Here is a 14,800-nt window from a genome sequence, read left to right as displayed (position 1 = left end):
CACCTGATGGCCTAATAAAGAGCTAAATGGCCAATAGTGACTCAGGAGAAAGAATAGGCAGGGCTGGCAGGCAGGCAGTATAAAAAAAGAAAGAGAAATGATGAAGAGAAGGAGCAAGAGAACAAGAAGAGAAGAGAGGGACATCAGGGGCCAGCAAGCCATATAGAAAGAAAAAAGGTATGTAAAAATAGAAAAAGATAAAGGCCCAGAGGCAAAAGGTAATCAAGATAATTTTTTAAAAAACTGGCAAGAAACAAGTCAAGGCAAGGCTGGGCAATTATAGGTAAGAATAAGCCTCTCTGTATGATTTATTTGAGAGCTAGGTGGTGAGTCCCTCAAAAAGCCAAAAGAGTAAAGCATCACACAACAGACACTAGCCAGCTGCCAAGCAAGCAAGACGTGTAGAAAATGACATAACCAGCCACGATCCACATGACAAAATGTAGATTAATAAAAATTAGTTAATTCAAATGTAAGATCTAGTTAGTAATAACCCTAATCATCAGCTGAGCATTTATAAGTAATGTAAGTCTCTGTGTGGTAATTTGTAAGTGACTCCCAGGACAGGAATACTCTGCCTACATGTGGCACTCTGTGGTAGGCATAAGTCCACATAAAGCCTGAAAAGGCCTTTAAAAAGGGAGAGATTCTAGACACACAGAAATATAACCAAGAACAGCTTCCTAATTTGTGTCTCTCATATAGGCCATGGTATAGAGACACATCTCCTGGCTGCAGCATGTGGTCTTGAGCTTAAGTGGCATAGTGGGTTCCTGCAATCTCTCCCATGAGTTGCAGCACAGAGAGGCTTCTCCTAGCTGCTGCCTGCAGGCTTGAGAGCTCTGCCAGCACGCTACATGATGGGCTTATGAGTTTTGTTCATGCAGACAGGAAGGGTTAAAGATGCACAGTAAGGACAGATTCAGACCTCAAAAAAAGCCTCTAAATGGGTCACAATGTATTAAAAAATGTGTGTAGGCTTGGGAGAGAGAAAAAAGAATATATACAGTCTTAGATATAAAAAATATAGTTTTAAAATAAAGTCCTTAAAAAAGAATAGAGTAATAAAAATAAGTCACATAAAATGTAAAATACACAGAGAATCTAAATGCTGTATATTATTGTGTTATCTTTGAACTTTTTGGCTGCTAAGAGACACTGGACAATAAAAATCAAAAGATTGAACCAACCTATATATTTTAAAAATAACTTCAAAATTTAAGTTAAAAATATGTTACTCTGGGTGAAAGGTTATGCTTTTATTTACACATAAAATAAGAGGCTATGAATTCATTCTTGGTTAAAGAAAATCAGGTTTGATCAAGAAAGACCCCCTGAAATCTTGACTACAGACATGGAAAAATAAACCTAAAGAAACTACAAGACATGTAATGTATATTTTGCCTGCTCAAACACAGAAAACAAAGATTCATTGGCTAACTTGTGTACTCTGCACAGTCAATACTTATATTGATACAGATATGTATGTTACCTTTAAAAGTATGTATTTTCAGAGCAAGGGGACAAGATACCAATAAAGACAGTCCAGATGACCCAACTTCAAGGCTACTGACTGATACCATCCAGTCTTACAAAATACTCCAGCTAAGACTTAACAATTATTCTCTTTTCCTCGGGGTTTCTCCAAAGATTACCAATGCCCCCAATCATCAGGAAGTAGTTTAGAAAACTATGCCCACATTTCCAAAATACTGATTATAAATGTTTGTTTTCATTTAAGGTGGGTTGGTTATAAATTGTTATTGGTCATGATCAAAAAGGACTAAACAAAAAATTAAATGTCTCTTTCTCAAAGAAGAAAGGTGAGTATACTATAAAAATGATGGAGAGAAGGGGTAGATTATTGAATCTACTTTAAACCAAAAAACAATAATCTCAAAATATTTTACACTGATATGGATTTTAGTTTATTGATACAAATTTAGTTAATTTTATTATACTGTATGTATATTTCTATTCTTGTTTATGGTATTGTGTTTATACAGCTCAATTAAAAATGTAATATGTAATTTAAAAGTACAGATTAATAGTCATTTATAATAGTCAAACTTATAGTCATGTTAGATACATTTCAAAGTCATAAACATAGGTTTAGATAGATAGATGATATTCAAATATTTCAAAGACCTACAGAATATGACATTTAATATGGTTAATAACCTAAGGCTTTTCGTGACAATGAGACACATCTGTTCCTGGCAGCACCAATATACTTCAGAGAAGAAAATAAGCATTGAAGAAACTCTGTATGTCTACCTAGCCATAGACAAATAAACTTCCCTTGCCTCAATTGCTGGTAGTCACTGTTCAAATGGGACCAGTAGGACTCAAGAAAGGTGAATGCCAAACTTTTCCAAGACAAGGTATAACAGTTCTTCAAAATTCTCTGCTTCAAATTCTACCAGAACTTCCAAGAGGATCTAATACCTATACTCCTTAATGTGTTTCACAAAATAGAAACAGAAGAGTCATTGCCAAACTCCTTTTATAAAGCTACAGTCACCCTGATACCAAAACCACACAAAGACTTAACCAAGAAAGAGAATTACAGACCAATCTCACTCATGAACAACGATGCAAAAATTCTCAATAAAATACTGGCAAACCGAATCCAAGAACACATCCAAAAAATCATACATTATGATCAACTAGGCTTCATCCCAGAGAGGCAGAGCTGGTTCAACATACGAAAATCTATCAATGTAATCCATCATATAAATAAACTGAAGGAAAAAAACCATATGATTATTTCATTAGATGCTGAAAAAGCATTTGACAAAATTCAACACCCCTTTTATGATAAAGGTCTTGGAGAGATTAGGGATATAAGGTTCATTCCTAAATATAATAAAAGCAATATACAGCAAGCCGACAGCTAACATTAAATTAAATGGAGAGAAACTCAAAGCCATCCTGATAAAATTAGGAACAAGACAAGGCTGTCCACTCTCTCCATACCTCTTCAATATAGTGCTTGAAGTTCTAGCAATAGCAATAAGACAGCATAAAGAGATCAAGGGGATTCAAATTGGAAAGAAAGTAGTCAAACTTTCGTTATTTGCAGATGACATGATAGTGTACATAAGCGACCCCAAAAATTCTACCAAAAAACTCCTATAGCTGATAAACACCTTTAGCAATGTGGCAAGATACAAGATCAACTCCAAAAAATCAGTTGTACTCGTATACACAAAGGATAAAGAAGCAAAGAGAGAAATCAGAGAAACATCACCTTTCACAATAGCCACAAATAGTATAAAGTATCTTGGGGTAACTCTAACCAAGGAAGTGAAAGATCTATTGGACAAGAACTTAAAGTCTTTGAAGAAAGAAATTGAAGAGGATACCAGAAAATGGAAGAATCTCCCTTGCTCTTGGATTGGGAGGATCAACATAGTAAAAATGGCAATTCTACCAAAAGCAATCTATAGATTCAATGCAATCCCCATCAAAATCCCAACAAAATTCTTTACAGACCTTGAGAGAACAGTAATCAACTTTATATGGAAAAACAAAAATCCCAGGATAGCCAAAACAGTCCTAAACAATAAAAGTACTTCCGGAGGCATTACTATTCCTGACTTCAAGCTCTATTACAGAGCTACAGTAATGAAAACAGTTTGGTATTGGCACAAAAACAGGGATGTTGACTAATGGAATCTAATTGAAGACCCAGATATTAATCCACAAATCTATGAACACCTGATTTTCAACAAAGGAGCTAAAAGTATACAATGGAAGAAAGAAAGCATCTTTAACAATTGGTGCTGGCATAACTGGATGTCAACCTGTAGAAGAATGAAAGTAGATCCATTTCTATCACCATGCACAAAACTCAAGTCCAAATGGGTTAAAGACCTCAATATTAATCTGACTACACTGAATCTGATAGAAGAGAAAGTGGGAAGTACTCTATAACACATGGGCACAGGAGACTACTTCCTACGTAGAACCCCAGTATCACAGACAATAAGAGCAACAATGAATAAATGGGACCTCCTGAAACTGAGAAGCTTCTGTAAAGCAAAGGACACTGTCATTAAGACAAAAAGGCAACCTACTGACTGGGAGAAGATCTTCACCAACCCCACATCAGACAAAGGTCTGATCTCCAAAATATATAAAGAACTCAAGAAACTAGACTTTAAAATGCTAATTAACCCAATTAAAAAAATGGGGCATTGAACTGAACAGAGAATTCTCAACAGAAGAAGTTTGAATGGCCAAAAGACACTTAAGGTCATGCTCAACCTCCTTAACAATCAGGGAAATGCAAATCAAAACAACTCTAAGATACCATCTTACTCCTGTCAGAATGGCTAAAATCAAAAACACCAATGATAGCCTATGCTGGAAAGGATGTGGAATAAGGGGTACACTCATCCATTGCTGGTGGGAATGCAAACTTGTGCAACCACTTTGGAAATCAGTGTGGTGGTTTCTCAGGAAACTGGGATTCAACCTGCCACAGGACCCAGCAATTCCACTCTTGGGAATATACTCAAGAGATTCCCAATCATACTACAAAGGTATTTGTTCAACTATGTTTATAGCAGCACTATTTGTAATAGCCAGAACCTGGAAACAACCTAGGTGCCCCTCAATAGGAGAATAGATAAAGAAGGTGAGGCACATATACACTTTAGAGTACTACTCAAAGGTAAAAAACAATGACATCTTGAATTTTGCATACAAATGGATGGAAATAGAAAACACCATCTTGAGTGAGGTAACCCAGACCCAAAAAGAGGAATATAATATGTACTCACTCATAAGTGGATTCTAGCCATAAATAAAGGATATAGAGCCTATAATTTGTGATCCTAGAGAAGCTAAATAAGAAGGTGAACCCAAAGTAAAACATATTGTTATCTTCCTGGATACTGGAAATTGACAAAATTGCCGGGCAGGGGTTGGGAGCACGGGGGTGGGAGTGAGGTGGGGATAAGGGAAGATGGGGGGAGAGAAGGGAGAAAGAGAGGATGGGGAGAGCTTGAGGGAATGGGATGGTTGGGATGGAGGAGGGGGGATATGAGAGCAGGGAAGTATATATCTTAATTACAGGAGCCATTTTAAGGTTGGCAAGAGACTTGACTCTAGAGGGGTTCCCAGGTGTCCAAGGAGATGTCCCCAGCTTATTCCTTGGGCAGCAGAGGAAAGGGTGCCTGAACTGGCCTTGTCCTATAGCCACACTGATGATTATCATGCCTATCACCATAGAACTTTCATCTGGTGATGGATGGAGATAGAGACAGAGACCCACATTGGAGCACCGGACTGAGCTCCCAAGGTCCTAATGCGGAGCAGAAGGAGGGAGAGCATGAGCAAGGAAGTCAGGACCCTGAGGGGTGCGTTCACCCACTGAGACAGTGGGACAGATGGAATGGGAGATCACCAAGACCAGTGATCAAACCGGACTGATGGAGCATGTAATCAAACCGGATTCTTTGAATGTGGCTGATGGTGGAGGCTGACTGAGAAGCCAAGGACCATGGCGCTGCGCTTTGATTCTACTGCATGGACGGGCTCTGTGGGAGCCTTGTCAGTTTGGATGCTTACCTTCCTGGATCTGGGGGGAGTTGGGAGGACCTTGGACTTCCCATAGTGTAGGGAACCCTGACTGCTCTTTGGCCTGGAGAGGGAGGGAGTGGGGGTGTGGGTGGAGAGGAGGGGAGGGAAGTGAGAAGAGGGGAGGAGATGGAAACTTTTAATTTTTTATTTATTTGTTTATTATGTATACAATATTCTGTCTCCCATGTATGTCTGCAGGCCAGAAGACGGCACCAGACTTCATTACAGATGGTTGTAAGCCACCATGTGGTTGCTGGGAATTGAACTCAGGACCTTTGGAAGAGCAGGCAATGCTCTTAACCACTGAGCCATTTCTCCAGCCCCGGAAATTTTTAATTTAAAAAAAATAATTACAATTAAAAAAATTCTCTGCTTCATGGGATAGTCTGTCAGATATCCTAGGCCTGTAGGCCCGAGCTGGATGCCCCAACATTACAGAGGAACTTTGGGTGACTGTCCAGACAGCCTGATGTTCCTGTCATTGGGTAACATTTTACCCTTCTGGGGTCTGTTACAGAGTTAAAGACTAAATAGTCATAGTTAAAGTTTTTCTTAATTAGGATAAAATTTAAATTAGATACTCACCAAGATAAGATAGATAATAGAGTATTTTCTCTAATTTTGCCAAATACAAATAGATTGGATATTGTTACTGTAATTCTTAATAACTGTTTTGCATATATAATCCTACTATGTTAAAGTTAAAACCTTCCCTTTTAACTAAACAAAAAAGGGGAAACTCTGTGGATTTTACTCATTATCACTAATAAAGTTGACTGGTCAATAGCAGGACAGAAAGAGATTGGACAAGGCAGCCTGACACTGGAAGAATGCTGAGAGAGAAGGGGAGAGTCAGGGCAGTCAAAGCAGATGCCAGTCAGCTGCTGAGCAAGCAGGATGTGTAGAAAAGGAGGTAACAAGTCACAAGCCAAGTGGCTAAATGTAGATTAATAAAAATGGATTAATTTAAATATAAGAGCTAGCCGGGCGGTGGTGGCGCACGCCTTTAATCCCAGCACTCGGGAGGCAGAGGCAGGTGGATCTCTGTGAGTTCGAGACCAGCCTGGTCTACAAGAGCTAGTTCCAGGACAGGCTCCAAAGCCACAGAGAAACCCTGTCTCGAAAAACCAAAAAAAAAAAAAAAATATATAAGAGCTAGTTAGTAATAACCGTGTGCCATAAGCTGAGCATTTATAGGTAATATAAGCCTCTGTGTGGTAATTTGTAAGCACCTCCTAGTATAGGAAAACTCCATCTACATTTTCCCCTCTCCCTTCTTACCTCTAACCCCCCCCATGCTTCCCTCCCTCCCTCGCAAATAGAGAATGGCACTGTTAGAAGATGTGGCCTTGTTGGAGTAGGTATGCCCTTGTTGAAGGAAGTGTGTTACTATAGAGGTGGATTTGAGGTTTCATATATACTCATAATGTGGGAGTCCCCTCTGTGTGCTGTGATTAGCATTAATGAATAAATAAATAAATTCTGTTGATAGAACAGAACTTAGGTAGGCAGGGAAGATGTAACTGAATGCTGGGAAGAAGAAGGGCAGAGTCGGAGAGACGCCATGGAGCCTCTGGAGATAGATGTGCTGGAATTTTGCTGGTAGGCCATGACCTCGTGGTAATATACAGATTAATAGAAATGGGTTAAAATGAGATGTAAGAGTTAGCCAAGAAGAAGATAGAGCTAATGGGCCAAGCAGTTATTTAATTAATACAGTTTCTGTGTGGTTATTTTGGGGCTAAGCTAGCCGGGCAGCCGGGGTGAACAAGCAGGCCCTCTTCCTACATGCTCAAGCAAAGCACAGTGTCTCAGACTACTTCCTGTTGCGTGTGGGTCAAAATGTATTAACTCTTAGCTCCTTCTCTAGCATCATGTCTGCCTGCATGCTACCATGTCCCACAGTGATGATAATGGTCTAAACCTCTGTAACTGTAAGCCCCCACCTCAAATAAATGTTTTCCTTCATAAGAGTTGCCATGGTCATCATGCCTCTTCACAGCAATAGAAACCCTAACTAAGACAGTGGCAGAAACAGCAGAGTAAACAGACCATTTTGGAGTGAGAAGTTACCATTTTTATAGAAATAGCCATTACCAATTTGCAGAAACAATTCAGAATGTGCTAGATATTCCCTCCATCCCCCACCCCTCTGTTGTGTAGACAGGCTTCTTCTAGTCTTACTTTGATCTCTGAGACAATGTTCTACAATGGTATTGCTTGAACAGTATGAAATGAGCCCTTTTTTTTCAACCCCCCTCCTCTTGGCAAAGCTATCTGAAAGCCCTCATCTTGGGTACACTCATTAAAGAACCACAGATACTTTAATGTCATAATGCTGTGGGAAGTGTTTGGGAGAGGAGAGTACTGGGAGAGTCTTGGCATGGCAGAGCCTCAGAGAATGGTGAGGAGCAGTGGTGAACTCTGTGTGGCACCTCCAGATGTCTGCAGTTTAACATCCTGAGAATTGACCAAAGTGTTCCATAGAGGGAGATCCAGTTGGTCTAGGGACAACTGCAGGTACAGGAGATCCCAATGAAAGAGAAAGGTAATGTTTAAATTGGAACACCACATATAAAAATGTGAATGGGTGTCAATGAGTGGCTGAGAAACAGCTTTCCCCTGTGACCACCCAGTGTCCCGAGGGGGAGTGAAAGATGGATTGAGCATGCTAGTTTGTTTGTGTACTTTAAAGCAACCAAAGGTTTTATGGCTAAGCTCTTCTATGCTTCAACACTCCTTTTCCTGAGATTTTATTACATAGGAACCTAGATTCCATTTTCCTGATCTGCAGTCTGGAGATGAGGTAAGCAAACCAGGCCAAAAGACCAAACCTCTGCATGACACGAGCCATCCTGACTTCCTGCAATGGGCCATGGGCTCCTTGTGAGCAGTAGGCCTGGAGTCTGATTGTTTTACCTGCTTGTGCATGTTTGGATCCAGCTCCAGCCCCAGCCCCTCACCCCATCTGGGCTTACTTGTGCACTTTGATTTCCATAACTGGCTTCAGACTGCTACTGGAAAGCCTTGGCGTTATCACGCTCCCTTCCTGGACATCTTCTGGCTCTTTCTTCTTCTTCTTGCCAAAAAGGCTCTTAAAGGCTTTAAACTTGGATTTCTTCTTTCCTGGAAATGAGAAATGGCCATGAGGCTGAGTGCAGCGGAAGAAGCGAAGGTATGGGAGAGACAGAGCTGTAGCGGCAGGAAGAGGCCTATGGTCTCGGGTGCCTTGAAGATTTTGCCTCTGGTACTCACCATACCATTCATGTGTTTGTGGCATCCTTAGAAACTCAGTAAGCAGGTGTCTGGACTGCTGTGGGAAGGAACAACCCAGGACATAGCTTGGGGGTCTTAAGGTAGCCTCAATCCAGGCCAATACTCACAAAGTACCAATTTGCTTGTTAATTTCAATGACTGAGAAAGCTCATCTATGTTTTATTTTTTAGCTTTCATCCTTCTTTTTTTAATTTTATTTAAATTTGTTGAAGGGAAGGCCCAGGATGTGTGTGTGTGTGTGTGTGTGTGTGTGTGTGTGTGTGTGTGTGTGTGTGTGTACCAGCTGGCCTTGAAATTGTGATCTTCCTGTCTGAAGCTCCCTAGTGCTGGTATTACAGGCCTGTGGTACTCACCCTAAGATATGACCTTATCTTTATTCTTCTAATTGCTCAAATCTAGGAAATTGTGGGGATTTTTAAAAAGCACAGGGTCTTACTCTGTAAGCCATGGTGGCCTCAAACTTAGGTTCCTGCCTGTGCAGCCAGAAGGCTGCTATAACAACTTTATGCCGCCACCCTGGGTTTGGCCTTCTGTTTTAATTTTTAATCTATCAAATCTAGAAAAGTGGGGAGGATAAGAACAAAACAAAGCAAGAACAAAAAACAAAACAAAATAAAAAGCAAACAAACAAAACCCTGAAGGTCAAAGAGGTCAAAAGCTCTCGATCCTCCTGTCTCAGCACCCCATGCTGTTATTGCAGGGCTGTGCCACCACCCAGGCCTGACGTTTGTCTTATAATGTTTCAATTGTAAATGTGGGAAATTCTAGAGGTTAAAAAAAAACAGATCTCAAACTTTCAATTCTCCTGCCTCCGCACCCCAAGACTTGGTATTGCAGGCCTGTAATAAATAAAACCATCTAGGCTTTGTCTTCTCTTTTATACTAATTTCTTAAATCTATAAAATTGAGGGGGTTTTAAAAATGGGACCTCACTATGTGGTAGAGGCCAACCCCATTCTCTTGATTCCCCTGTGTCCAAACTTAAGTTCTGGTGTCGCAGGCCTGTGCCACCTCTCTAGGCATTGCCTTCTCTTTCAATATTCTATTTTTTTTAATAAATGAAATCGTGAGGTGTTTTAAGGTCCCAATATGTAGCCCACGCTAACTTCGCACCTTTGATTCTTTGGTCTCCACACCATATGTGCTGTTATTACAGGCCTATGACACCTACCAAAGCTTGACCTGCTCTTTTAATCTTCTAATGTCTTAAATCTAGGGAATTGTGTGTGCATGTTTCTTTTCTAGAAAGGATTCTCTTTGTAGCCTAGGTTGTACTTAAATTCCATCCTCTGCCTTCTACACCCTCAGGGATGATATTACAGGCCTGTGCCACCACCCCAGGCTTGACTATCTCTTTTATCTTTTTAAATGCTTAAATTTAGGAAAGTGTGGGGATTAAAGCAACAGGGGCTCATTCTATAGCCCAGGCTGCCATCACTTTTGGGATTCTCTTACCTCCACCCCCAGAGTAACACCATCTCAATCCTAGCCTTAGTTTTTACTCTTTAATTTCTTCAATCTAGAAATCTGTGGTGGTTAAAAAACTGAGCCTTGCAGGGCAGTGGTGGAGCACGCCTTCAATCCCAGCACTCAGGAGGCAGCTACAGGTGGATCTCTGAGTTCGAGGCCAGCCTGGTCTACAAAGAGAGTTCCAGGACTGGCTGGCTCCAAAGCTACAGAGAAACCCTGTCTCAAAAAAACAAAAACAAAACAAAACAAAACAAAACAAAACAAAAACCAACCAGCCAAACAAAGAAAAACCGAGGCTTGCTCTATAGCCCAGGCTATCCTCAACCTCTTGATCTTTCTCCTTCCACATACGGAGCTTGGTATTATAGGCGTTTGCTACAACCCCAGGCTTGACTGTGCCCTAGCTGATGTATTATAGGCCACCACTACAGGCTAGGCTTCCTCTTTTAGTCTTTTAATATTTAAATCTTAGAAATTGTGGTAGTTTAAAAACCAAGGTCTCACACTGTAGCCTGGGTTGGGCTGGAACTCACAATCCTCCTGCTTCCATATCACTGAGTTCTGGCATCGCTGTCCGATGCCACCACCAAGGCTAGGTGTTCTTATTTAAGTTTCTAGTTTCTTACATCAAAGTTGTGAGGGAAAAAAAAACATGGTCTCACTATGTAGATGAGGCTAGCCTCAAAACTCTTCACCCTCCTGCCTCCACCTCAAAATCCTGGTATTCTAGGCCTACACTATCAATCTCTTAATCTTTTAAATTTGTAAATCTATGAAACTGTGAGTTTTTTAAGGATTTTGATGTGTAGCCTAGGCCGTCCTCAGACTGTTGATCCATCCACTTGCTGTAACCAAGAGTACTGGGATGCAGGTGAGTGCCTCCACCCCAGGCTTCGCTTTCTCTTTTAATCATCTAATTTTTTTAAATCTAGGAAATTGTACAGTTAAAAAAAAACAGGGTCTCACTTCATAGATGAGGAGAGCTTCAAACCCGCAATCTTCCTTCCTCTATGCCCTGAGTGCTGGGATTACAGGACTAAGGTAATGTGGAGTTCTAATTGGTGCAATCCTAATTGCGGTTTTATCCTAGAAAATGCTTCACAGTTAGCCCCTTGTAGGGAAATGCCCTGGTGTGCCCACTTCACCTATTGGTGCAGTGGAAACACTCCTACTATGGCCATGTTGAATCAGTTTCTGAAACCAGCTTGAACCAGTTTAAGCCAGCCTGAGCCAGCCTGAGCCAGCTCCAACCCACCAATCACATTAGTGTGCAGACCCTTAAGGAAGAGTTGGACTAAGCAGGAAAGAACCTGCTACATTCCAGCCATTAGAAGCATTACCATCTGCTTTCAAAACTGGAGGACCAAGACTGACTTTCTGAATGTTTACCATGCCGAGAAATGCAGATCCTACTGCCCACCCCCTTGCTTCAGAATCCAGGAACGGATGCCAGGAAAGCAAAGCTAGATGTTTCAGAGTTCTTACAAAGCAAAAAAGACAAGAAAGATGCAGCCACAGATGATAGCTCCATTTGCCACACAGCCAGTGAACATGGGATAGCTGAGTAAAAGTACTAATAAATGGTTAAGGTTGCAAAACCGAGCTTGCCAAGTGCAATCATGAGCCGAGCAGACCAAATCACACTCTGACACGCCTTATCCTCCTGACTTAACAGGATGACTTGTGTACTAGCATTCGGTATGTGCCGATTTCAGTTTTCACCCATTCTGCATTCTTTGGAGGGAAGCAGCAACTTCTTTTCCCAGGATTCAAAATACTTTAAACCATGCATGTCTCTTTCCACTAGAGGCACTAGAGGATAAAGAATGTTTCCATTGTACCCTTGGGGTCTAATTGCTGTGAGCATGGGGTTTGCATAGCTTTGCTAACAGGGATTTGGGGCAACCTAAAGAGGCCAAACTGTCAAACATGGTGTGTTGGTTGCTCACTGATCCTGAACAGCGGTGTGGAAGCAGGGCACTACCTTAGACAGCAACCAGCTGCTAGACACGCACTTGTGAAGTCCTAATGCAGTCAAAGAGGTTTGCCAGATGTTTGAGTATATAAAGATCCTTTTTCAAGTTTTCTTTTTGTAAGGATTGCCTTTAAATTGCCAGCAAATGAGCCACAAAATTCTTCTTTTCAAAAGCCACTAAAAATCTAAAGGGTAGTTAGGCAGGTATGGGGTAAAAACTTTATACCCAGGAGCATTTGTCACCTAGATGCCTTTAACTCATGTCACCACAAGGTGTCACTATTACACTGTGGTGACAACTGAGAGTGACAGCTAGCTGGCTGTCTCCAACAAAGCCGTTGATTTCCAAACAACAAGCAACCCTCAGTATCGTTTCTCAACAAAGCCTGAATGAGCATGTCACGTGCCACGAAACAGCCCTTTAAAGGCTGCTCCATGCCACCTGCAGACGAAATCACCACTAAATCCAGTGAAGAAATTGTTGCTGCTGCTTCCTGTGTTTGCTTATCCACCATGCACATGGGCAATCCATTCCATCTGGGTTGAACACAGCTTTAAAATGCATAAATATAAAATGACAACCTTGTTCTCTTGCTTTGATCCTTGGGAAATAAACACAGACAGACAGACAGACAGACAGTCAGACACACACACACAACACACACACACACACACACACACACACCTAACTTTTCCTACCTTCCATCTCCAAATGGCCTTTTTTTTTAAATTAATGTTTTGAAAATTCTAGAGAACAGAGCAAAAGAATTTCTTGCTATCCACCCTTCATCAAGATGAGCACACCGCTGCCCTCACCCGTAGGAATCAGTCTCAGTCAGCTGATAACTTAGCTGGGTCCGCTTTGGTGAGTAGGCATTCCACTCGTCCCTTCATCCATCCATCCATCCATCCATCCATGCATCCATTTCGTGAATATTCTGGAGTGTCTAAACTCTCTGAGACCCTGCTCACCAGAACTCTAGAACACGCAAGGCTCCGTGAGCAATCTCAGTATGCCATACCTCACACGGCCAGTGAGCTCACCTCCCCACAGGAAGCCATAAGGAGTTCTAGAGAGACATGACTGAAGAAAACTCAGCAAATAAATTAAAAAAAAACCCGATTAGCTATTACGTTTGGTTCTATCTTTAAAGTAAAATTTCACTTTGTGTCTCACAGTTCCATTTCAATATACTTTTGGAAGAGAAGTAATAATGGGGCAACCATATTAAAATTGAGATACATACATATATTAAAACTTGACAATGAAACCCATTATTTTATATAATTAATATACACTAATAATAGAAAGAAACTCATAATCAGTCTTTGTGTCTCTGTCATTCCTCTCAGGCCCATCTGTCACTCATAGAAGGCACCACAGCTTAGTCAATGAACACATATTTGAGGAAGGTTTGCAAATAAGATGCGCTTTTACTTTTTAATTTAATATTTTTATTTCTTAATTAGCACACATAGGTTTCATTGTGGCATTTTCAAGTAAGGTTTTTTTGTTGTTGTTGTTGTTGAATTCTCCTCCCATTTCCTCACCCCATTCTACTGTTCCCGCCCCCTTCCACTCCCAGCAGCCTGGTGGCTGTGTTCCTTTCCAGGCCTCTTCCCTTCCTCAACACCTCTTCCACAGTTCCCATCATGGCGGCCCTTCGGCACTTACACCCACATATGCATAAACATTAACAGCTAGGATATGCATATGAGCCGTTTCATGCTCTGAACTTAGATGCTCGTGGTGGCCTCTTTTGTTTCTACCCCCTTTACTCCTCGTTACAATTTCCCTCCCCAGGCTGAATCTGAATTACTATCTGCAATGAAATCTTAATGAAATTCATGATGTTATGGTTCCGTTCTGCTTTTTATTTAAACAGAACTACTTCTACCTTAGTGAGTAGCAGCCTCTGCAAAGATTTTAGGCCTTGTTGCTCCTCCCCTCACATGCCCCACCCTCCTCCATCCCTCTATCCTCTCTGCTGCTCCACTTCCTAGGCCTAGTAGCCTCCATTTTGCTTTGGTGTCATGTAGATTCTATTTTTTTTCTTCCTCACCCCTCCTTTAAAACACCTTTTCCCTTCTATCCCCTTCTATTGGTCCCCCTTTCTGATAAGACTGGGCTTATTCTTGATGACAGTACACAGTGAATCCAGCACTGGTCATTAAGATTTTATCAAGTGACTTACCCTCATCTTCCAAACCTTCCATGCTGCTGGATACTTCACTTAATGACTCAGCCATAGTAAACTCACTAAAAAAAATGCAGAATATAAGAGAAAAGATGATTCCTTCAATATATAGGATACAGTAAAAATCATTTTGCCTTAAGTTATATTCTTTAACTATTCAAGAAAAAAGTACCAATGTAATTGCCACTAGAGGTAGGTATCATCTCTTAAAAAGACAGTAATCCCAATAATAGAAGACACAAATGCATGGATTTATAAGTTATCTTGCCTAGGGCTGCAGGGTTGGGGG

At 41.0% G+C, this 14,800-nt stretch overlaps 1 protein-coding gene across 1 annotated transcript in view; it reads right to left on the bottom strand.

The window, feature by feature from the left end:
- Positions 1-14,563, bottom strand: part of Kiaa1210 (KIAA1210 ortholog) — a 53,834-nt gene extending 39,271 nt beyond the window's left edge. The window contains exons 1-3 of the mRNA XM_042054356.1: positions 14,509-14,563; positions 8,571-8,718; positions 7,777-7,782 (exon numbers count right to left, since the gene is read on the bottom strand). Of these exons, the coding sequence (XP_041910290.1) occupies positions 7,777-7,782; positions 8,571-8,718; positions 14,509-14,563 (209 nt within the window). The remainder of the gene's footprint in view (positions 1-7,776; positions 7,783-8,570; positions 8,719-14,508) is intronic.
- Positions 14,564-14,800: the final 237 nt, after the last annotated feature.

This window comes from Arvicola amphibius, chromosome X, assembly GCF_903992535.2.
Source record: "Arvicola amphibius chromosome X, mArvAmp1.2, whole genome shotgun sequence".
Lineage (NCBI taxonomy): Eukaryota > Metazoa > Chordata > Mammalia > Rodentia > Cricetidae > Arvicola > Arvicola amphibius.
This window is presented reverse-complemented; position numbering and strand designations above follow the sequence as displayed.